The sequence below is a fragment of the Elaeis guineensis genome, chromosome 11 (genome assembly GCF_000442705.2).
Source record: "Elaeis guineensis isolate ETL-2024a chromosome 11, EG11, whole genome shotgun sequence".
NCBI classification, from domain to species: domain Eukaryota; kingdom Viridiplantae; phylum Streptophyta; class Magnoliopsida; order Arecales; family Arecaceae; genus Elaeis; species Elaeis guineensis.
In genome coordinates, this window is record NC_026003.2 from 2,101,067 (window position 1) to 2,126,249 (window position 25,183).

General features: G+C 37.2%; 1 protein-coding gene across 4 annotated transcripts in view; it reads right to left on the minus strand.

The window, feature by feature from the left end:
• Window positions 1-18,218, minus strand: part of LOC105053732 (uncharacterized) — a 34,679-nt gene extending 16,461 nt beyond the window's left edge. For 3 of the 4 annotated variants that reach the window (XM_073245453.1, XM_073245454.1, XM_010934995.4), the window contains exons 1-3: window positions 17,255-18,218; window positions 14,301-14,467; window positions 6,468-6,622 (exon numbers count right to left, since the gene is read on the minus strand). In XM_073245453.1, coding sequence (XP_073101554.1) covers window positions 6,468-6,622; window positions 14,301-14,467; window positions 17,255-18,175 — 1,243 coding nt within the window. In that variant the 5' untranslated portion in view covers window positions 18,176-18,218. Of the gene's footprint in view, window positions 1-6,324; window positions 6,623-14,300; window positions 14,468-17,254 lie in introns of those variants that run through there. The other variant, XM_010934996.4, reaches the window with a different exon arrangement.
• Window positions 18,219-25,183: the final 6,965 nt, after the last annotated feature.

The following is a 25,183-nucleotide window of genomic DNA, read 5'->3' on the forward strand; positions in this document are numbered from 1 at the left end:
GAGTTGGAACATACGTTTTGATAGGACAATCAAGACGTATGGCTTCGTTAAGAATGGAGAAGAGCCCTACATTTATAAGTGGGCTAATGGTCCAGTAGTGGTATTTTTTGTATTGTATGTGGATGATATTCTCTTAATCGGGAATGATGTCCCTACATTACAGGGAATAAAGATTTGGCTGTCGTCACAGTTCTCCATGAAGGATTTGGGAGAAGCTTCCTACATCCTAGGGATGAGGATCTATAGGGATAGATCTAAAAGGTTGCTTGGTTTATCCCAGTCTACATACATAGATACTATGCTGAAGAGGTTCAGCATGGAGAATTTCAAGAAAGGCTATCTACCGATAGGCCATGGAATTTCTCTCTCGAAGAGGGATTGTCCGACAACACCTCAAGAGAGAGAGCGTATGGGTAGGATTCATATGCTTCGGCAGTGGGTCTATCATACACGCCATGACATATACACGACCAGATGTGGCATACTCACTAGGGGTAGTGAGTAGATACCAATCTGATCCAGGGGAGAATCACTAGAAGGTTGTTAAAACCATCCTAAAGTATTTAAGAAATACTAAGGATCAGTGGCTTGTTTATGGTGAATCGGACTTGAGACTTATAGGGTTTACAGACTCTAGTTTTCAGTCTGATCACGATGACAGTAAAAGTGTGTCGGGATTTATTTTTATCCTTAATGATGGGGCTATCTGTTGGAAGAGTTTCAAGCAACACACAGTGGCTGATTCAGTTTGCGAGGCGGAGTATGTCGCTGCATCAGATGCTGCCAAAGAAGTGGTGTGGCTGAGAAAATTCATCACCGAGATCGGAGTAGCACCCTCCCTTGGTGGTCCAATTCTGCTCTACTATGACAGCTCTGGAGCCATTGCTCAGGCGAAGGAACCCAAAGCACACCAGCGGATGAAGCATATTCTGCACCGCTACCATCTCATCCAGAAAATTATGGATCGAGGTGACGTCGACCTTCTGAAGATCGACGGAAAAGAGAACCTGACCGACCCATTCACTAAAGCCATTCGGTGAAGGAGTTCGACGACTACAAGTCGAAGATGGGTATTAGATACTGCACCGATTGGCTTTAGATCAAGTGGGAGATTGTTGGGAATAGTGTCCCAAAGTCAATCGTCAGTCTGTTGACAGTTGTGCTCATTTTTGTATATGTACATGAATTATGAATTAATAAAAATTATTTTGATATTTTTCATCACAAAATGTTTCATCTTCTAATGAACTCCTATGTTGTGGTGAAGTCCTTAGGACTATTTAGACTCGACAAAGGAGGATTTGTCGTTTAGTCCTTAAATCTGTTCGCGACCAAATGATACATTGTTACCAAGGACGACAACGTTTATCAAGCATAGGTCATTGTGTGCCATATAGGTTGGTTGTCTTCTTAACCAATGAGTGTGGAGACACTGGTATGGCATACAGGTGAGATTAAGAATATATCTGCACTGAACGTGACCGATTCCGGAGCTATTTTGCTGTCAAGATTTACTCCGATGGAATATGGGTATAAATGTCCCTCCGACCTAAGACCGCCATGGTGACTTGCAAGCAACTCACTGCACTTAGGCACTGACTACCTGAATTTCTAATTCAGTGACGGAAGGCTGCTGGGTGTAGTCAAGTACTTGACTTGTCGGTGCGTGTGTCAAGATGGGATTGACCACTCCAGTTTAGGAGCTGTATACAGTCATGTTTCAATTTAGCAAAACCTTGACCAGGGTAGTCTTTGTGAGGAATCACAGGACTATTTGAGTTGAGCACGATTCGGATGATCTAATCAGGGTGGACAGTTTAATCCTGAGTCGTCCTAAACACAGAGGTCAAAAGGATGAATTATACAGTAACCATATTCACGTAGATTTTGAGTGTTGCAATTGCGACTATTCGACCTATCCGATCATCGGGTACCATTGCTAGATGGTCACTTCGATTAGTACAGGAATTGGTTCCTATGCTACCGGCTTAGGTTCGAACCTGCGGGGTCACACACATTAGAGGTTCCTATCTGATCTGATGGCTGATGAAGAGTCCTAATGCTCGTGGACTATGAGTCCTACGTGTCTGGGACTCTGTGATCGAGAATCGGGATTCTCTGATCACGAGTCCCACACATTTTGGGTACGGGGTCAAGAGTCCCACTGGTTTGGGACTCTTCGATCAGGTTTACATATCGATGAATTCTGATGCCCGATTACCCATCGGATTTGGACTCAATATTTATGAGAGTTTAATTAGTGATTTGATCGCTAATTAACTCAATTTGATTGAGTAATTATTTTTGGATCAAGTCTAATTGAATTGGATTCAGTTGGGTTTGATCCGATTAGGTTAAGAGTTGACCTAATCATCGAGATGGTTTGGTCCTTGATTTGATCAGGGATTTGACTTAATCAATTCCTATTTGATTAGGATTTTATTGAGCCTAATTAAGCCTAATTAAGTTGGGATTTAAATTAGTCTAATTGGGCCTAACTTATTTGGTTCAATTAGGTTGGTTTAAATAATGAAACCACCTTGACCCATTCTCCCTGCGCCACCTCACTTCCACTGCGCCCATTTGAATTCACGAGAAGGAAGTTCTCATGAATTTTTTCTCACGCAAAGCCCTCCTCATGCCCTACTTTAATGCGTCAAATGAGTGGATAAGGATGATTTGTTGGCCATTCAAATTCAAAACAAAGTTTGAATTTGAATGAGCAACCAATCTTAGCCCTTGACCTTATCCTCTTTTAGCGCCCCATTTATTACACGAGAAAATATTTCTCATGAAATCACTTACGCACAAATTAAGCCACACCCTCCTCTTCTCACGTCTTTAGTGGATAGGGATAAATTAGTTTCCATTTGAATTCAAAATTTGATTTGAATTCAAATGTACAATTACTCATCTTTATCCTCTCACGTGGATAAGACCTTGGTTGTTGTTTTAAAAGGAGGAGAAAGTGGGGCGTGTGCAAAAAAAATTTTGGAAAGAAAATCTAGGCATGATGAATCCTTGTGTGCAAGGTGAAGGTCTATATCCTTCCGAGAGAAAAAGAAAAAAAAGAAAGAAAAAATTGCGCAGGGTTTCAGTGAGTTCTTCAGGGTTTCAGCCTGGAGTTCGGGAAGTGAGAAGGTGAGCTACGAGTGTCGTGAGCCCACCAAATTTTAGGAGATCTTCAACATCCTCTCATGCACGTCTGCTGACGATCCGGAGCATCGAAGAATCGACAGATATCGATCGAATGAGTTCGATCAGCATCGACCGTCGAAAGGACTTTACAACGAGCTAGCACTCGTGTGAAGTCGATCAGACCGGGAGCTTCATATGGACGATCCGCAGAGGCCAGACACGTTGTGTGGCTGCATCGCGACGATCAGACTCTCCCGACGGTGATCAGATTGTGGCGATCTACTACCCGCACAAAGGTATTGTGTTCTGAACACATTACAGTAAAGTGTTTACTGTTCAAATTCGAATTTCAAATTTAAATGCATGCATGCTATATATCATATTTAGATCCTAGTGTAGGGTAAATTTTTATTAATTAATTAGATTAATTAATAATTTTACTGTAAAATAGTGATTTTGAAAAAATTTTAAAATTATCATTTTACCCCTGTACTGAATTTTTCCCACACCTTCCTCTCTAATTCATCAGCTTATTATTGATCTTGGCAAAGCATTCTCTATGAAAGATCTCAACCCACTCTATTATTTCTTGGGTGTTGAAGTTTTTCGATCTCGAGATGGGCTTTTCTTATCTCAGTAGAAGTATGCTTTTGAACTCCTTGTCCATACCTCCATGAGGTAGTGTAAGTCTATTGCAATGTCTCTAGCTGCAAAAATACCTCTTGTGAAGAATAAGGATCAGTCCTATACTGATCCATCCCTTTACTGTAGTCTCATGGGAGCTTTATAGTACCTCACCTTCATGCAACTGGATCTCTCTCTCGCCATCAACATGGCCTATCAACACATGCATTCTCCCACTCTTGCCAATTTTGGATGGTTAAATATATATTATGTTATGTTTGCGGCACATTGCACCTTGGGTTATTTGTTCTCTCAAAAAATAATCTTGATTTATTTGTATTTGCAGATGCAAATTGGGCTGAATGCGAAGAAACTCGACAATCGATCATAGAATATTGTACTTTTTTTGGATCCAATTGTATCTCGTGGAGTACCAAAAAAACAACCTACGATAGCACAATCTACTGTCGAGGTTGAATATCGGGCTCTTGCCTTGGCTACTACGAAACTCATTTGGGTTTTCTATATTCTCCATGACTTAGGTGTACCACAGTCTCGTGCATCTCTCCTATTCTCGGACAACATTTCTACTCTCTACTTAATCATAAATCTTGTCTTTCATGCTAGGACAAAACATATCGAGATCAACTATCATTTTGTTAGGAAAAAAATCATCCATAGGTCTATCAGTACTCGTTATGTTCTTTCATCATTTTAGCTGGCAGATATCTTCACTAAGCCCCTTGCTCGACACAACTTTGTGCCGTTATGACACAAATTGGACCTTTGGGCTCTCCCGATACCCAATTTGTGAGGGAGTATTAAAGCCACCAATTCAACCTTATCTCTTATTGAAAGTCAACCCCTACTAACTTGAAACCCATTCAAAGGGGATCACGAAAACAACCCAATGTGATTTTTTTAATTGTCTTGATTTTTTATGCAAGAAAGATCACAAAAATAACCTAATGTGATTTCCTCATTGGTCTTGATTTCCCGTGCAAGAAAGATCACGAAAACAATCCAATGTGATTTCTTCAATTGTCTTAGTTTTCCATGTAAAAAAAGGTCATGAAAACAACCAACATGATCTTTTTAATTGCCTTTTCCACCTTTCGCTGCCTTGATTTATTGCCAACTTTTCCTCATATTTTTCATGTATTTGGTTATATAAAAATAATATATATAATATCGTGTATTAATCAAAATGAAGTAAAAAAAATTCACCCAAAAAAATCCATATTCTTGTTTTTCTTTCTTTTTTATTATCATCAAAAAAAAAATAGTTGCATTGGTCTAGGATGTTATATGTCAAGTAGGATGTGATGACTTAGTTATCCGAGTGTTTATTTGACGTATCTGATAAATGCTGATTCTGTGATATATTTATTTATTGGATCTGTTAGGCAGTGAGCTTGGCATGGTTTTGGTTCTCAAACCCGTCCACCACCTTGCAGCGCTGTTGTTGTCATTGGTTTCTCCTTTGTAGAAATGCCAAACCTTGAGATTTTTAATAGTCTAAACCTTTTTCCTTTTATTTTGCATTGCTGTTTCCCACTTTAATCGCCTTCTAAATAATCCAAACGGCGTTCCACTCCTACTCTGTTCTTCAGTTCTATTTTTGGTCTGAATTCCTATCTGTGATGCTACAACATAACTAGATCTTTTCCTGTGAGAAATCCCTCTCACAACTCCACTTTAGATGAAGTTTTAGAATTAAACAAAAACAAGATAATTTGAGATGGATCAACAAAAATATAGAAAATGTAAAACATAAGAGTTTAAGAAGTTAAAAAGTAGGGTTAATCATATTTTATTCATTTGAAGTTGGATCAGATTTCACTTAAGCCCTGTGGTTTAAAAAATAGTATTTAATCCCTAAGGCCAGATCTATCAGACTCCATCTTGCTCCATTATCTCTCTATAATGTAAAATAAATTCCTGTTCAGCATGATTTTATTGCCCTGTACTTTCTTATATCGCTGAATCAGATGCCTAGTTATCCAAATTGAAATCTTTTCCATCAAATTGAGGTCTCCATTCATCTAATCAAGGAGGAAAAGTAAGTAGAAATCCATAAAGAATTCTGTTGCTTTTTTTCTAGTTTATATCATGACGGGGATTTTTTTTTTTTTTTTTAAATGTGTGTCTCATTTAGCAGTAGCTAGATTTGTTTAAATGATTATATAACGATCGTAGTATTTTTCAATTTTTTTCTTCTATGGCCTTATAGCAACAGCAAAGCCATACTTCACACTTACTAGGGGCTTTAACAACTGCTAGTGTTTTGGATTATAGGATGAACTTGTATATTTTTTGAAGCAGAAGACTCACTCACTAAAGTTGAAATCCAGAAAACCATTTCAGGTCACTTGGAAAATTAACCTCCTGGCAGTTATGCAAGTTACTGGATTTTAGGTATCTAATGTCTAATGTTTCTTTTCTTCATTTCATATTGCTATGGTTCTCCATGATGTCCACTAACTCTGCACCCTTGGACTAGTAACAGGGCAAGATTAAGTTAGCCTCCATTGCATTTTGAATCAAAAGGAACATTTGAAATGACGCTCGAAGCTCCATCAATTGGTTTTCAATTATCACGAGGAAATCAAACATATCATATGACTATTGATACAAACTAACCCTAAGACACTAATCACCTGTTAGCGCACGTGGTCTATGTTCGATGGTCAGCAAAGACATACCAGTTTGTGAAATTGCTCGCACAAAACCCATATTGGCAGTCAAAGTTGGAGCATGCCAATGATCCCCCGTCCCAAAAACAATCTTGTTCTTCAAGTCTATCTTTCTTGTGGTTGGAAGACTGGTCACACGAGCTGAAGGATTGTCTGGCACAACCCTGCTCAGGCAAATCCATTGGTCAAAAAAGAGCATTATCTTCATGCTTAAAAATAAACATCAATAAATTGAACACAGAATCGCAAAATTAGCACTTGTTTCAAAAAAAGAAAAGCTCTGCCTGACAAAGGTAAAATAGAAGTGGTAACTTAATCTGATATGAAGTGTAATTGTACACATTCATATGTTTCGCATTTGTATCATATGGAAGTAATATAACACAAGAAAATAAGTCCAAATTAATGAATTAGAAAATTATCTATTTTACAATGGTGTATATATTAACAAACATTTTGTACATAAAGAAGTAATGAAAAAAATACAGGAAATGCAAAAAAAACTAACTTGTTATATGAACTCTTTGTAGGCCTGCAACTGGACCTGGTCTATACCAAGGCAAGCATGACATGGCCCTAACCTGGTTTTCTATCTGGTCAAATCTGGCACTAACCAATTAGCTAACAAAGTCAGGGATGTCCAAGGAAAACTTTTTCAACCCATCATTATTAAACCGGGTCAGGTTGAGCAGATGAGACCCAGCTAAGTGAATCTGGGTGCAGGTTTGGGTCAGGTTTCTCTAGGTGTCAGGCCAATGCAAAATATAACAAAAGCACAACGTTTATTCTATGTTTATAATGAAACCAGTGATGACACGGATAACAAGTAAATAGAACAAAAAAATGTTGTTAGTTTAGTCTGTTACTAATGTCCCCAACAAGGATGCCATGGGGTGAGTGATACGGGCTAGAGATTTCAAAGTTATGGATCAGGTAGAAAAGGGAAATGGCCAGACCTGAGATGAATTATAAATCAACCAATTTGCAATGTTACTTGAAAACTTGTTGGATGGAGTCAAGATTTCTATGCAGGATTTGACACCATATACTTAAGAATGATTCTTAAACTTTAATCATAATTCTAAATCAAAGATTTTCTTGGTTTTGTGTAATGTTTGGAGATATGAAGCACATTGACAAGATCAGTAATGCAGTTCATACCTGATTATTGATTTGTCTATGCAATAACCTTAAGCTTTAAATATGAGTTAAGATTTGATTAGTTTATGGCTGTGTTTAATATTGAATAATTATAAGCTATGGGATATTCTAGAATCTAAATAAATCCAAGTGAAATAAAAAAATATCACAACATTCATAAAGGATTAGAGAAAAGATTATCAAAGGCCACCTTTTCTATTTAAGAGGTAGAATTTCAGCATTCATGTTAGCAAAGGCCACCTTTTCTACTTAAGAGGTAGAATTTCAGCATTTGTGTTAGCAAAGGCTAAGTGTCTAGTTAATTTTTAAAATAGAATCAATAATAAGCACACCAAATTTTTTTTTAGGGAACTTAACACCCAGTCCTTTCTTTGATTGGACTTTAACAAGCCATCCATTGACCGCAAACATTCATTTTTAGTCTTGCACACATTTATACAAGATTTTCACACACTTACATTTATATCGCACACACTTATACTGTCCTTGCACACAATTATACTATTCCTGCATACACTCATATCTATGTGCACACAGTTATTTGTAAGGTTCGCCGTCTCGATACTAGTTCCCATACTGGTACCATCCTACTATAGTGTTGGTATGCCGTACAGTATCAGATGGCAAGGTATACCAAGTGTAGACTGAGTATTAGTTTGGTATCGAGCACGGTATGGTACCAAACGATACAGCAACCTTGTTTGTAACTATACATTACCTAACTAAGATGCTTTATGAGGCCTGAATAACTATTCCATAGGACCTCATTTGATTGGAGGAGAATAACCCTAACTGTTTCATCATCATGAAATCTCTAGACTAAAACTAATCATACATAGAAACCCAATGTTCATGAATCTAAAACAATTATTGAATAGATCTTCTATCAAGAAGTAGAATGAGAGAGAAGCTTACATCAAATCCAGGTGCGGAATCCAAATATAGCCAAACCACCACAATCACACAACAATATATCAATGACTTAAAAGCTCCTAGGTTCGTTGGTATGGATGTGGGGCAGGGGGAGGGAAAGGTGCATGAGGGGGAATGGCAAGATCAGACAGTAATTTCTTTTCCTTTTATTTTTTAAGTCTTTAATATTATTATGCAGCCTACAAGGATAAACATTCATGAGGCACCACCGAAGGGCCATGTTGGACCGAGAAGTAGTTTGGTTGCTGGTTCGAAATTGACAAGAACAAAAATAGAGAGATGGTTTGGGATGCCAAAATTGCCTCTCCCCTTTGGGAACAGAGAGTCTCTTTATATAGATCTCTAATAGAGAAAAATATAGTAATACAGCCTATACCAACAACTATACAAAACAGGATAATTAATAATATATTACAGCTCCAAAGATAGTAATACAAACTATAAAAATATAGCCTATATTTAGATTCCTGCTGATTGCTAAATATATTCCTACTGATTGCTATATTTAGATCCCTGCTGATAAGGTATTCTTGGATTTTGCATATATATTTAAATCCCTGCTGATAAGGTATTCTTGGATTGTGCTATATTTAGATTCTTGCTGATTGCTAAATATATTCCTACTGATACTCCCCCTCAAATTGATGCTGGGAATCTTGCAGTATCAATTTGCTACTGATAAACTTATGTCGATCAAAGGATAAAGCCTTTGTGAAAATATCAGTGATCTGATCTTTGGAGGGCGAGTAGAGAAGAGTAATAATTTTTCTCTCAAGAACACGAATGTAGTGACAATTAATTTCAATATATTTTGTGCGTTTAGTAGGAATATATTTAGTAATCAGCAAGAATCTAAATATAGCACAATCCAAAAATACCTTATCAGCAGGGATCTAAATATATATGCAAAATCCAATAATACCTTATCAGTAGGGATAGCAATCAGTAAGAATCTAAATATAGCACAATCCAAGAATACTTTATCAGTAGGGATCTAAATATATGTGCAAAATCCAAGAATACCTTATCAGCAGAGATCTAAATATAGCAATCAGTAGAAATATATTTAGCAATCAGCAGAATCTAAATATAGGCTATATTTTTATAGTTTGTATTACTATCTTTGGAACTGTAATATATTATTGATTATCCTATTTTGTATAGTTGTTGGTATAGGCTGTATTACTATATTTTTCTCTATTAAAGATCTATATAAAAAAACTCTCTGATCCCAAAGGGGAGAGGCAATTTTGGCATCCCAAACCATCTCTCTATTCTTATTCTTGTCACGGTATCAGAGCAAAGGGCTTCTAAACTACCGTCCTCATCTAGAGGGCTTTCTAGAGTCCGCTGCCCTCATTCAAGGATTCTTCTGCAGCATTTTGAGATCGTGAAAATCTGAAGTCTGATATTTTTTTGAGAAACTTCTGTCAGGTTCGTTGCATATTTCTGTTTTGATCTCTCTAACTTTCAAAATCTCTATTCCTGATGGATACCAACACCAAAACTGCTGTAATTCCTGTATGTTTTAATGGGAAAAACTATTTTTTGTGAGAGTTTCATTTAAGATGTTTCATTATGGGTTAAGACTTTGGGGTTTTGTTGATGGAAGTGAAGGCCAGCCTAGGAAAGATAAAGGAAATGAAAAAAAGTAAAACAATGGCAGAAAAACAATGCAAAAGTGATGAGTTGGATTGTGAGTTCTGTTGAATCTCAAATTGGAATAAATCTGCGAGCACACACCACTGCTGCAAGCATGTGGAGTTTTTTAAAGAAGTTATATCATCAAGACAATGATTCTAAGAAATACAATATTGGGATTGAGATTGATGAATATACTCAGAGGACAAAGACTGTTCAAGAATACTATTCTGATTTTATGAATTGTGGTTGGAATACAACTCTATCATATATGAAACTGTTCCTACGGAAGCTTTGGTGACAATTCAAACTTTGCAAGCCAAAAATATGAGAGATCATTTCCTCATGAAGTTAAGATTTGATTTTGAGACTGTTAGAGGGACTTTGATGAATCGAAAACCTGTACCTGATCTAAATGAGTGCTTTCAGGAGGTCTTCGTGAAGAACAACGGCTTCTCTCACAAAGAATGCCAATAATTCTAAGACTGTAAACAATTCAGATCTTATCTTTCTTTCTAGGGAGCAACCTAGAGCTAAAGATACCCAACAGTTATCATGCTATTCATGCCAAAAATATGGATACATTGCTCGAGATTGTAAGGAGAAATTCTGCAGGTATTGTAGGAAGGGAGACCATATCTTGACTGAATGTAGGCAAGACCTCAGAACAAAAGAAAGGCATACCACACCACAGTTGGTTTAGCTGAAGAATCTTCTCTCTTGCCACACCTGCTGGTAATCACTCAATCACTACTGAATCAATTCAAGCTATGATTCAGTCTGCCTTGTCTGCCATGAGAATTTCAGGTAAAAATACTTCTAGGCCCTGGTTGTTAGATTGTGGAGCCTCCAATCATATGACATCCTCTTCACAAACTCTTTGTTCAATATCTCCTTATCATGATCAATCTAAAGTTTACATTGCTGATTGCTATCCCTGCTGATAAGGTATTCTTGGATTTTGTATATATATTTAGATCCCTGCTGATAAGGTATTCTTGGATTGTGCTATATTTAGATTCTTGCTGATTGCTAAATATATTCCTACTAATACTCCTCAAATTGATGCTGGAGAATCTTGCAGTATCAATTTGCTACTGATAAACTTATGTCGATCAAAGGAGAAAGCCTTTGTGAAAATATCAGTGATCTGATCTTTGGAGGGCAAGTAGAGAAGAGTAATAATTTTCTCTCAAGAACACGAATGTAGTGACAATTAATTTCAATATATTTTGTGCGTTTAGTAGGAATATATTTAACAATCAGCAAGAATCTAAATATAGCACAATCCAAGAATATCTTATCAGCAGGAATCTAAATATATATGCAAAATCCAAGAATACCTTATCAGTAGGGATAGCAATCAGTAAGAATCTAAATATAGCACAATCCAAAATACCTTATCAGCAGGGATCTAAATATATATGCAAAATCCAAGAATACTTATCAGCAGGGATCTAAATATAGCAATCAGTAGGAATATATTTAGCAATCAGCAGGAATCTAAATATAGGCTATATTTTTATAGTTTGTATTACTATCTTTGGGGCTGTAATATATTATTGATTATCCTGTTTTGTATAGTTGTTGGTATAGGCTGTATTACTATATTTTTCTCTATTAAAGATCTATATAAAAAAACTCTCTGATCCCAAAGGGAAGAGGCAATTTTGGCATCCCAAACCATCTCTCTATTCTTATTCTTGTCACGGTATCAGAGCAAAGGGCTTCTGAAACTACCGTCTTCATCTAGAGGGTTTTCTAGAGTCCGCTGCCCTCATTCAAGGATTCTTCTGCAGCATTTTGAGATCATGGGAATCTGAAGTCGGATATTTTTTTGAGAAACTTCTGTCAGGTTCGTTGCATATTTCTGTTTTGATCTCTCTAACTTTCAAAATCTCTATTCCTGATGGATACCAACACCAAAACTGCTGTAATTCCTGTATGTTTTAATGGGAAAAATTATTTTTTGTGAGAGTTTCATTTAAGATATTTCATTATGGGTCAGAACTTTGGGATTTTGTTGATGAAAGTGAAGGCCAGCCTAGGGAAGATAAAGGAAATGAAAAAGAAGTAAAACAATAGCAGAAAAACAATGCAAAAGTGATGAGTTGGATTGTGAGTTCTGTTGAACCTCAAATTGGAATAAATCTGCGGGCACACACCACTGCTGCAAGCATGTGGAGTTTTTTTAAAGAAGTTATATCATCAAGACAATGATTCTAGGAAATACAATATTGAGATTGAGATTGATGAATATACTCAGAGGACAAAGACTGTTCAGGAATACTATTCTGGTTTTATGAACTTGTGGATGGAATACAACTCTATCATATATGAAACTGTTCCTACGGAAGATTTGGTGACAATTCAAACTTTGCAGGCCAAAAATATGAGAGATCATTTCTCGTGAAGTTAAGATTTGATTTTGAAACTGTTAGAGGGACTTTGATGAATCGAAAACTTGTACCTGATCTAGATGAGTGCTTTCAGGAGGTTCTTCGCGAAGAACAACGACTTCTCTCACAAGGAACTGCCAATAATTTTAAAGCTGTAAACAATTCAGATCTTGCCTTTCTTTCTAGGGAGCAACTTAGAGCTAAAGATACCCAACAGTTACAATGCTATTCATGCCAAAAATATGGACACATTGCTCGAGATTGTAAGGAGAAATTCTGCAGGTATTGTAGGAAGGGAGGCCACATCTTGACTGAATGTAGGCGAAGACCTCAGAACAAAAGAAAGACATACCACACCACAGTTGGTTTAGCTGAAGAATCTTCTTCTTTTGCCACACCTACTGGTAATCACTCAATCACTATTGAATCAATTCAAGCTATGATTCAGTCTGCCTTGTCTGCCATGAGAATTTTAGGTAAAAATACTTCTAGACCCTGGTTGTTAGATTCTGGAGCCTCCAATCATATGACATCCTCTTCACAAACCCTTTGTTCAATATCTCTTTATCATGATCAATCTAAAGTTTACATTGCTGATTGCTATCCCTGTTGTTAAGGTATTCTTGGATTTTGCATATATATTTAGATCCCTGCTGATAAGGTATTTTTAGATTGTGCTATATTTAGATTCTTGCTGATTGCTAAATATATTCCTATGATAGAAATCACATGGCTTTTCCTTTAACCTATTCAAGTTTAAAGGCAGCATTTGGCTGACTAGGTGGGCACAATGTCACGAAGCTTGTGACATGTGTCAGCAAATAATACAAAACTAAGAGGACCAATAGGGCATTCCATGCATATAAGCAGTGAAGGGTTGGATGCTAAAGTGAGGGAGGCCTGGGAGGTCTTTACACCAAGGGGCACACGCACCCATACACTCTATGAATCTACCACTTCCCCTCCATCTCCTCTCCCCCCACCCCCAGCGAAAAAAGAAAAAAAAGACCTTGCTTTACAATAGTGATGAGTGCCAAGTGCCTAGGTTTCTTAAAAGTGCCTGGAGCTTAAATCTTTGAGAAAGGAAACATTTTCTGGACCACACAAATATTTCTCGAAGTGTTTGACTTTTACATTGAGTTACCCATCCGCTCATATATTTTGTGCTTTAAACATTGCTCTAATGACATACTACATAAATGAAAAGGAATAAATTATTTTTGAGTAAATTTGTCTAATATTTTTGGCTAATATTTTTAGCACTTGAACTTGTTGAAAACCAACTACCATCATTGGACTCCAATGTCCTTTAATAAGGAACTTAAAAGTCTTGACAAGTTCTGAAAAATATGGTGATACTGCACACCCTTTTGAATGGAGACATACAAATCCCATCAGCCTGGCAACCATGTAATCTTTAAACATTATGTAATTACCAGGTCAAATAACTGTGCTCATATAATGAATAAACAAAGTCACTCTAACCAATTTCCCATCTAATAAATGACATAATCCGAGAGTAAAACATGGATAATACTCAATTCTGGAGTACATAATCCTTTTTCTCGAGCAAGTTTAAGAGAGCCAGTTAGCATGGAAGCACAAGCACAATGGTGAAAGATGAGGCTACTAAAACTCCACATGACTGTATTGTGTAACTCAGTAATATACTAATACACAAAAAAGCATAGCTAGTAGAGAAACTTACAGGAGACACTTTATTAGTCGAGCAGCTCTCAACTTTTCATTGGCTCCTCCACACATTGCAATAAGCTCCTTAAATTCTGAACGAACACTTTCGCAGATAATACCTTTCTTTCCAGCTACTGCAATTTCTAATTCCGCTAGAATTGGATTCTGAAGTTCAGAGATCACCTACCAGTGGGTAATATAAATGATTTAAAGGGTTCAACAAATCAGTAGCAAGCAACTAATTGAAGAAAGGAAATGCATGTCAAAATTCACATAGAAAGCATGAGATGACATGACAGCAATTTATCAGCAAATGTTGTTTTGGAACTTATAGGTATCAAATGCAATGTGTAGAAGAGTTAAAGACAATGAGTAAAAGAAAGAAAAACAGAGAAAAGCCAGAATTTTACTTTTGAATCATAGCAGATTAATATCTCAAAGTATCAACCATCGTAGAGAAGGATGATAGGGTGGGCAAACTAGGTTATTTTTAAACCTAAGATTGAATTATTCAGCTAAAGTATTGATCAAGTTCAAGCTTATTCCTCCTGGCTTAACATGAAACCTTGAAAATGAGAATGAAAAAAGCACCCTCAAATTCCTAATGGCCCTAACACTCCCTTGACTCAATATATAACTAAAATAAGGCCTTCTAAGACCACTGGACTTAGGAACAATGTCAAATGATCTCCCAAGGTTTCAAATAATAGGTGGACTTTAATTTTCTCGAAGTAATCGATTTAACTCCTTAATCCTTATTGGAGCTAAGTGAACAACTTAAACAAATCCTGATTTGACTCAAAATACGAAGATGAAATATTCCTAAAATATATAATAATATATGCAGGGAATGCAATCTCAAAGTAGAAAGAACTTGACTGGTTTTGACTTTGGGATTCATCACTAGACATAAGTCCTATGACCTCCACCTTGAGGATCTTCTTTCATAGCAAGGTAGTCAAAGGCGAAAGGCACTCTTAAGGTGCTTAGGGGGTCTTGTGCCTTGAGACGAGAGGTGCTAGAAAAGTGCTTGTCCAAGTGAAGTAAGGTGCTAAAATTAAAAAAAAATATATATATGATATATAAATAAATAACTAGAGAGAACTATTGTAACATGAATTACCATATAATTAATAATTTAAGCATACAATATATATAAAATAGTAAAATGCTCAGCTAGTTCAAGATAAAGTATATGATAACAAACCATAGGTAGCTCTAAATTCATGAATGAAATAGAAAAGATAACAAGCCCTAAAATTCATCAATGGAGTCTCATAAATAAAATAGAAAACATAAACAGACCTAAAGTGGTCCCCATCTACCTCCCTTTCCTCGACAATCTCCTGTGGTCCTTAACAATCTCCCTTTCCTCTCAATTTTCTTTTGTTTATAAAATCTTAAGTCACTAAAGTCAAAACTAAATTCCATACTAATTGACCACTTTGCCTCTTGTTAATAATAGAGCTGAGAAGTTAAATGGATAGATGTTTAGGATTTTTTATGCTTTTCAACCATTAAAAAAATATAATCGTAGAGTTCATTGAGTCGTCAAAGACAAGCGTCTCGCCTCACTGAGAAAGGCCCTAAAAGGCGCCAAAGACGAGCGCCTGAGTGAAGGGGCATCGCCTGAAACATCAAGAGATGATAACCCCTTCTGGCACCTCACCTGAGCACCTGAGGCGCGCCTTTAGGCGCATTTAACATCACTGTTTCATAGACCATTAAGAATTAACTTGCATTACTTTCTCAGTTTCTCTTTGATTGGAAGAACTGACCATTGAGTTTTCAGCGTAATATATCTTAATAGCCCTTTTCTAATGCTTTTGGAATCACAACATAAACTATAAACACAAATGTAAATATGAGATATGGATACAACAAATCTTGAAATAGGCATCAAGAATACAGCAATTAATATAAATAGATATACACATGCAAAGATACACACATATATGTAATTAACATATAAACTACATACATGTAATAAAAAGAAAATAACATAATGTCTATCATAATAACATAGACCATACTCCCTGCAACAAAAATAATATCACAAATTGTTATTTATCCATCATAATACTCATTCTCTTTTGGGGAAAAAAAGATCTCCTCTTGTCCCCAAACTTATTTAGAAGTATCTAGGAAAAATCAACAAACTTTTTCTCGGCTTTGAAAAGTAGGATCCTTAGAATAAATACAACACATATAATATTTGCATCTGATGGATATCAATATCCAATACAGATTGGATATGGGAGTAGAGCAATCTGAAGTATATGTGTATCATAGGCCATAGCTGGTTTCAAAAGGTATCTTAACCAAACAAAATTAGCATATCCTCAAAATACCCCTTTTCTACTGAATGAGATCTCTGCCAAGCAGTGAATTCTATTTATTAGTGATATTTGCCTGTCCTTAGTGTTTTCTTTACCTTCTTTTCTTTATAATTCATCTTTCACCAGTTTGCAGTCTTATTCTTGCTTGTTTTTATTCTTCATTTTTTTAAGGTTTTTTTGATCTTTTACTTTGTTTTGTGCATGTCTTAGATCGCTTGGTTGATTTCACTATGCTTCAGATCATCAGTTTCATTATTTTGGTGCCTCTACCCCTTTATCCGACTGATGCTGATAACTTATGATACATTAAATGGAGGACTTGGAGAACGAATGCATGTTTTGAGCTCCTCAGGTAGAATTTCACTACCTTAGTGCCTAAATATTCATCCTAGGATGCTGTTAGCTTTAATTATAGTTACTAATCGCATTCCTAGAAGCTGCTTATGCTGAATTATAAGCTTAAAAGGATGGGGGAACCTACATCCCAAAACATGCAGATCATTGTACAGTTGCCCAGCAAAATACCACACAATTGCGTGACAATTGTATAAAAGAATTTTTACTTCTTTAAGCTACTACCTTGTTAAATGGGTCGATAAACCAAGAAACAATGTGGCAAAATGCGCCTCACCTGCGCCATCACGAACTCGTAGTTGCTCTTAAATCTTGCTCTCATCTCATCCTCCGGTGCCTTCAGCAGCCGCTCGCAACCACCATTGCTGATCCCCGAAACCATCGCAACTAACGCCGTCGTATCAAAGTTTATCACCTCCACGGTCTCCCCTCCGCCCGGAGGACTTAACTTCGAAATCAAAGAACCAAAAACCCCATGCCCCGAACCCACCTCCACTTCATCCTCGACAACTCCCAACGGCACAACTCCATCACCCCCGCAGTTCGAATCAATCTTTATCTCAAACACCTTGCTCTCCTTGGCTCTCACACCCAACCACCCCTCCTCCAACTCCTCGAACAAGTCCGAACCACCGAAGAAGTCGGTCTCAACGGCGCCGAACTCGTTTACCATTCTCGAGGCGGCTTCATCGGCGAGGCCGCTGGAAAAGACGAAGAGGACGGAGGCCGGGGTGAGGGCGCCGGCGGAGCGGGCTGCAGCGAGGATGCGCTCGACGCGGGCGTGGAGACCCTTGGGGCCAAACCAAGGGAGGTGGTGGGGGTTTCGATCGGAGACAAGGAACCAAACGGGGGCGCGGGCAAGGGTGGCGACGACGTCGACGTGGGAGGAGGAGGGGCGGAGGGGCTTGCAGACGCGGGAGACGGCGAGGACGGAGGGGTGGAAGAGGACGCGGGCGATGGATTCGAGGTAGCCGAGGTTTGTGGAGAGGTGATTGGGGATGGGGTGGGAGAGGGCAGAGGACGAGAGGCGGGAGAGGAAGCGGAGCTCGGCGTCGACGAGGCGGAGGAGGGTGCGACGGGCGGGAGGGGAGAGCTTCGAGGGAGGAAGGGAGCGGAGGAGGCGGTCGCGGAGGGCGCGGCAGCGGGCGAGAGCTCGCTGGACTTCGGCGGCGTCGGTGGCGTTCGGGGGTGGAGTCATCTCTGTCGCGAGGGATGAAAATGACCGAACACCATCCGTTTGCTTCCGGATCCGGTTCTATATCTAATACAAATTTCCAACCAGTCTATCCACTTCCAAATGGAATAAATAAAAATATAAATATCCATATTCAAATATTTGATTTTTGTTATAATATTATCCAATTTTATATAATTTTTATAAATTTGAAAATAAATGATAATATTAATATTTTTAATTTATTTTATTTGTATCTAATAATATCTTGATTCACAAAGCTTAACCATACATTTATATTAAATATGAATTTGACATCTAATTAATATCTATTGGTGCTTGCAATACATCAATTAAAAAAATAAATATTCACACAAACGTACGTACAAATATGCTATTCATCCGATCTATGTCCAACCCATTTTCGATCCTAATGAGCTGATATCAATAAATCACATATAAATTATATCAAACACCGTGACCTTATAAAAAAGATGATTATTTCATCACATGAGAATATGGTTTGCATGCAATAATTGTATATGCTACTAAAGCATACATATTCAAGTTACTTGCTTCATAATATCAACATAATCGGTGAGTCATTTTGCATACAACCTATGATGCTCATGTACATCTCCGTGTAAAAGGTTTGTATTGGATGTATTTCACAGAATTCTATAAGCATCTTTAATAATATATTTAAAAAGAAATATGCTAGAAACCATTAAATACTCTTTGAAATGGTCGTAGCAAGTGCAAGTATTTTCAAGTTATAACTATTCTCTTGCTCTGGCACAATACAATTATATAGAAAAGCATTGAGCTGATCAATTCTTTCTCTTGCACGATTTCTCCTCCTAATCTAAGCATCTCTTTTCCCCTCAAACATATCATTTAGTGCTACTAAGGATTCCATCCACTCCTCAAAGTTCCCTTTCTTTGTGTTTTTTTCCCTTAGTTCTTCTTTAATTAAAAAAATCATTACATATGCATGAGAACCAAAAGATGGGATCTGAACTTTTGAATGGTTTTTTTATCTATTTTTATTATTTTCCATATAGGAAAGATTGTTAGAAGTTCTACTAGACTGATAAAAAGTAATGTTGTTATCATTTTTTAAATAATTGTGTTCCAAGGACTTTGGATTTAGGAATGAGTTCCAAGGATTTTAAGAACCCACAATTATAAATAACCATGATTTTTTTTTTTGCACATAAAAAATTGATTAATAAAGTTGTGAGGTTTTGTTGGGGAGTTTTTCTCCACCAAATCCATACACATCTTGTTATACTAATTGCTCAACTGTGAGAGAGGAACTTAATGCTGACACTTGGTGACAACTATGGCAACCCTTGGATTCAATATTGTTGTTTCCAATCCTTGATCCCTCGTCTAGGTATAAGGTTATTCCTTTGGACACAATGGATAGGATAGAACCATAATCTCTGTCCTTGTTATCTCTTGTTAGGTTACAGGACTATTCTACCGGCAAAAAATGGTGTTTGGTAGTATAAGCACAGAGCATGGGCTTTATTTCATGGTGACCCTATCAACCAAGCATTGGTTGATTTATGTATTGAGCATTTTTAGTTGTATAATATAATTTTAAATAATGTTAGGATCATTCAATCAACTTTCGACTCCGACTCTACATCAATCTTATGAATACATTACTCTGACTAACAATCAGTTTACCGACCGACAGTCGGCTATTATCAACCAACAACGGACAACTCGATTAACCTCCGACCGAAGACCATCGGCATATCAGAGTTACCGATCAATGCTCATTCGGATCTCCAGGATTACCGATTTACGACTATTATCGACATATAGTCGGTTTATCTTCTCAACACACCTAACTGTTATAAATGATTATCGACTACGTGTCACAGTCATTAGTAGGCATAAACGATCCATTAACTCCACGATTATGGTCTGATAATTTAGCGCTATAAAAAGTGAAACCACATACTCGACGGTTACATCAAAATCATCTATAAAAAGGAGATAAATAAACATTATGAGTAAAATAATTTTGGGCTAACACCCTACCATTTCAATTACTCAATTATCTGCTATTCACCAACTCCTCGCTGACTTAAGCATCGGAAGGTCCCTATCGTGTTGCCCAGATATGAAGCCCAAGAGAGGGGGGTTGAATTGGATCTCTTAAAATTTTTAGTGATTAGTGTTCACAAGGAATGTGCTCAACTTGATGAGTGAGGTGAGTTAATTAATAATGACAAAAGATCAAACATAATTAACAAATGAACAAGTATAGAGCACAACAAGGAAAAAAAATATACAAGCATAACAAACACTAAGGATTTATAGTAGTTCGGTGCTAATCTTGCACCTACATCCACTCCCCAAATCCAACTTGAGAATTCAATCCACTAAAAGGATTTTCAATTACAACACGTCGGATTATACCGACCCTTGTTGTCCAAGCAAGAACGCTTGTTTCTCAGATACAAACCAACCCACAAACCTCTGATTAAAGGTTCAGATCAACCTATCTGAGTTTTGAAACCCCTCAAAACTCAAAACTCAAAGTACAACAGCAAATGAATGGAATACAGAATTTTCAGCATAAAATAGCTCCTTAAATGAGCACAATAAAACAATAAAAGCACAATACTCAAGGAGTAGAAGCCTTTGTTAGACACCTTCAAATGATTTGAACACTTGAATGCAGCTGGAGAGTGGTTGGTGAGCTGATTGAATGCTTCTTTATCTCTTTCTAGGATTTTTTTCTCTTTCTCGAATTTGAGCTTGAATACCTCAGTTTCTTTTGATTTTCCACCTCTAGAAAGTATTTATAGTCTTCATTAGTCTTGAGAGTGTCTTAGAATCAGTTAAGAGCCGTTGGAGTGTGTTTAATGTGCATTAAATGTATAAAAAATAGACTCAAAACTAGTCATTACGCGCATCTGCGCCGCAGTGGGTCGACCCATGGGTCGCCCCATTTGGCCAGACAGAGAACCATGCTCTCTGTCTTGATCTCAGGCTCTCAGGGGTCGACCCATGGATCACCCCACTGTATGCCAAAGGCCAAGACAGGTGCGTGCTGGCTCTCCTTTGCAAGGGGATGACCTAATGAGTCACCCCATTCTCTTCCAACCCAGTTTTTCATATATTTAAAGTACCGAAACTTACCAAAGCACTTCAAACACTCTTAAATGGATTTGAATGAGCTTGACACTCTCAAAAGGTTTCAAAATCATTTTCAACTTGCAAAATTTTCAACTTTGATATCCTTAAAGAAGCTTTTCAAACTCAATATTTTTAGATCACCTGAAATGACACCAAAATATTTTTCAAGGAAAAAACTCATTAGTAGTCTTCTCAAATGGTTTGTGAATATCAAAATCAATTCTGGGGCAACAATATTTTTTTTTTTGATAATGATAAAATATTTGAGTGTTCACAAAGAGAGATCAATAAAGCACAAAAGGTTGAGTTTTTAAAGCACTTAAAAGTTAAGAGAACATGTCAAAGGTTGAACACAAGTTATAGAGAATCATGAGTTTCACACTATCAGCAAGTTATGATGTTTTAAACCATACTTTCTCATTTTCGCTGAAAATTGCTTGTGAAATATTAAAGTTTTGTCAAAAATTATTTCTAAAAGCAAAATTCTTCTCCTTTCTTATATGAAAAGACAAAATAACTATTTTGCAAAAACACTTATTTTCTTTCTCTCCTCCTTTCTAGTCATATAACCAACTTGCAAAAATACTTACTTTCTTTTTCTCCCCCTTTCTAGTCACATAACCAACTTGTAAAAACTGTAAAAACTTCCTCTTTCTCTCTTTCTTATTTCTCCTCCTTTTTGACATCATCAAAGATGAATTAAAGAGAGTTTATAAATAGTAAAATTTTTGATAAGTGAGAGAAGTAGGTTATGGGCTACGGTCCTACAGCAGATATCAGAGTAACTTTTAATTGAATAGAAATTCATTCACAAATATGTAAGAAGTCATAACCATAAGTTAACAACACAAAAAATGATAATAGATAACCTCATTTAAATACAACAAAATAGGATGTTACAAAAGTTAAGTACATGATCAAGTCACAATATATCCATACATTACTATACATATCTATAATCATAAAGTTCTCATATAGCTAGTAGTATGAGATCTAAAGCAGCTAATACAAAACACATAATCATAATCAGGGAGACTAGGCATCAGGCTCATGATCAGAAGGAATAAAATAAGGGAATGACTCTGAAATAGAATCACGACCACTCTGCCTCGGCTGGATGATCTAGTCCGAGTAGAAGAGGTCAGGGGACAGAAGGCGATAGGCTGAACAAGGATAGGCTCAGTGAATAAGAGGGTCTGGACTAGAGCTGAGTCCTAATGGCATCTAGCTAAGATAAGGCATCTCTTACTGAAACTCTGAGCCCCTCAAGATCAGATAAAAAAAATCCCTCGAGTTTTAATATCAGTCCAAATCAACTCAAGTGTCAATCTGAGCAGGCCATGAAGTCTGTCTACCTCCTGAGCAAGATCAACTAACTGAGATGAAGAACTGCTTAAGGTGCTCATTCCTGCTGATAGTGAAGCCAAGATCAGTCTGATCTCCCTCTCTATATTAAAAAGTCTGCACTGAATCTGAGCATAGAGCTCTCCATACTCTTCAATCTGGAGCTCAGGTCAGTCAACAACTGTACTAAGAAAGAGATATATGGCACAACTAAAAAATTCGATGAGGAAGCAGAGAATAAGCTCGACTAAGGAGGCTGATACTGCTGCTGCATCTGCTGAATGATCTGCTGCTGCATCTATTGGAACTGCTGAAGGAGCGGCTCCTGAAACTGCTATTGCTGGATGGAAAGAATACTTGCAATCCGCTCAGCTAGTAGTCCCATCTGTCCTCCCCCAATCTAGATGATGATGGCACAGCACGGCTCGTAGATGAAGGTGCTCTAATGAAGGATCTACCTCAAGTTCCGATACAAAATGAATATCAGGGCTCGACCTGGGCTCAGGTGGTGATGAGGGACCTCCTCCTCAGCACGCTCCTCCTCCTCCACAACTACACCATCTCGACCCTTGGTTCAACGATCACCCACTCTAATGAAACCCATATGTCGAAGGGAATGATTGTTGTAAGTGTTAGTGTTAGCAACCTGCACATAGCTCCCCCTCAAAACTCACACCAAACTGTCTAAAAATAACTGTCAGGGCCATTCCACAAGGTAAGGAGCCTTGGATCTATTCAAAGCCTCCCTCATGGCATCAATCATCAGAAATGAAAGATTCAATGGAGACTCAGATATAACATGATGCATCAGACATATATCCCATCCAGTCATCAGGTCATATCTTCTCCCTCTAGGAAAGAAGATCCTAGAGATCATGTGGTGGATAGTCTCATCTCCACACTCAAGTCTTTTACCTCTATCTTCATGAAACCTACAACATCATCTCTCCCTAGGATGGCTCTGAGTTCATCTTTTTTCTAGAAAGCTCATCAAGACAGCTTCCCTCACAAGGCATTTGAAGCAATCCACCCAACTTTGCAGCATTCAAGACAATCTCAATACCCTTTACAATAGATCTTAGAACTCCATCATTAAACACTAGGTTTGAGTAAAATTCTTCAACTAAGTCTATGTATACTGGCTCAGACAAGTAACAGAAGAACCTCCATCCTTGTTTAACTATCTTCTCTCCAATTGAAAAACTATCTCTTCTTAAGAAATCAAAATCTATATTCCTCCCTAAAGTAATTTTTCTGGCAGAAAGAGGAACCTTACTAAAAGTTCTGGGAGGAGAGGCTTGAGCTAGAATCTGAGCCCCCTCTTTCTTCTTTTTTCTGCCTCTAGTGGCCTCACAGATTTTCTTTTTTGGGACAGCCGCATCTTGGAACCATTTGGTATAGTGAGGGCCAAGAATCGATCAAGAGAGGAATAGAGGGTGAAAGGATAATGGGGATGAAGAGAAATGAGGGATTTAGAGATGGATGGTCTACGTTTAAGAATTTTGAAAGGAGGGTTTCAAAGGTTCGGTTAAGATCAAGAAAAAATAAGTTTTGATCATGAATCGGCCAAGAGAAAGTGTCTACCCAAGTTTTTATGGTAGATTCTAGGGATTTTTGGGTCGATTGAAGGTTGGACTTAGAGATTTATGGCTGATGGAAAGCTTGGAGAGGGGCTTTAATTTGGAACGAAGATGGAGGAAGATGAACAGTAGATGAGCCGGCTCCTTTGGGATTTTAGAAAAAAGTTAAATGGATCGACCCACAATCATACCTTACAAACCCATTTACCTGGCAATTGAGATGTCCCATGGGTCGTCCCATTCAGGGTTGGTTCAGGCGATGCAGAAAAAATTCAAAACAAAAGAAAAATCGAAGAAAAAAATTGAGAAAGACTTGAATCAACTTAAGATGATCTTTTAGAGCTCAGATAAATTTTGATATAATTTTTTGATGAAAAATTTCAATGGAGAAAAATCTGAGATCATATCTGAATAACTTTGATAATTTTTAATTGACTTGAAAAAGATCTCAAATAAAAAGCAGATGCCATCTAAATTTAAGATGATGAAGTAAAAAATTTTGGAAGGATTTTGAGAGAAGAACCATGATGAGAGATCAAGCAAAAGGATCTAAGATGCCTAATTTCCTCCTAATTTTATAAAATCTATCTTCATTTAATGCTTTAGTGAATATGTCAACTAATTATTTCTTAGTATTTATATATTCAAGCATTACATCATTATTTTGAACATATTTTCTTCTAAAGTGATGTCTTATCTCAATATGTTTTGACCTAAAATTTGGATCGGGTTCTTAATTAAACTAATGGCACTAGTATTGTCACATCTTATGAGAATATCTTTAAGTTCAATCCCAAAATCTATGAGCCGTTGCTTAATCTACAAGATTTAAGCATAGCAACTTTCGGCTGCAATGTACTCGACCTTGACCGTAGACAATACCATCGAATTTTTTTCTTGCTAAATCAAGAGATTAAGATGACTCCTAAAAATTGACAAGTTCCAC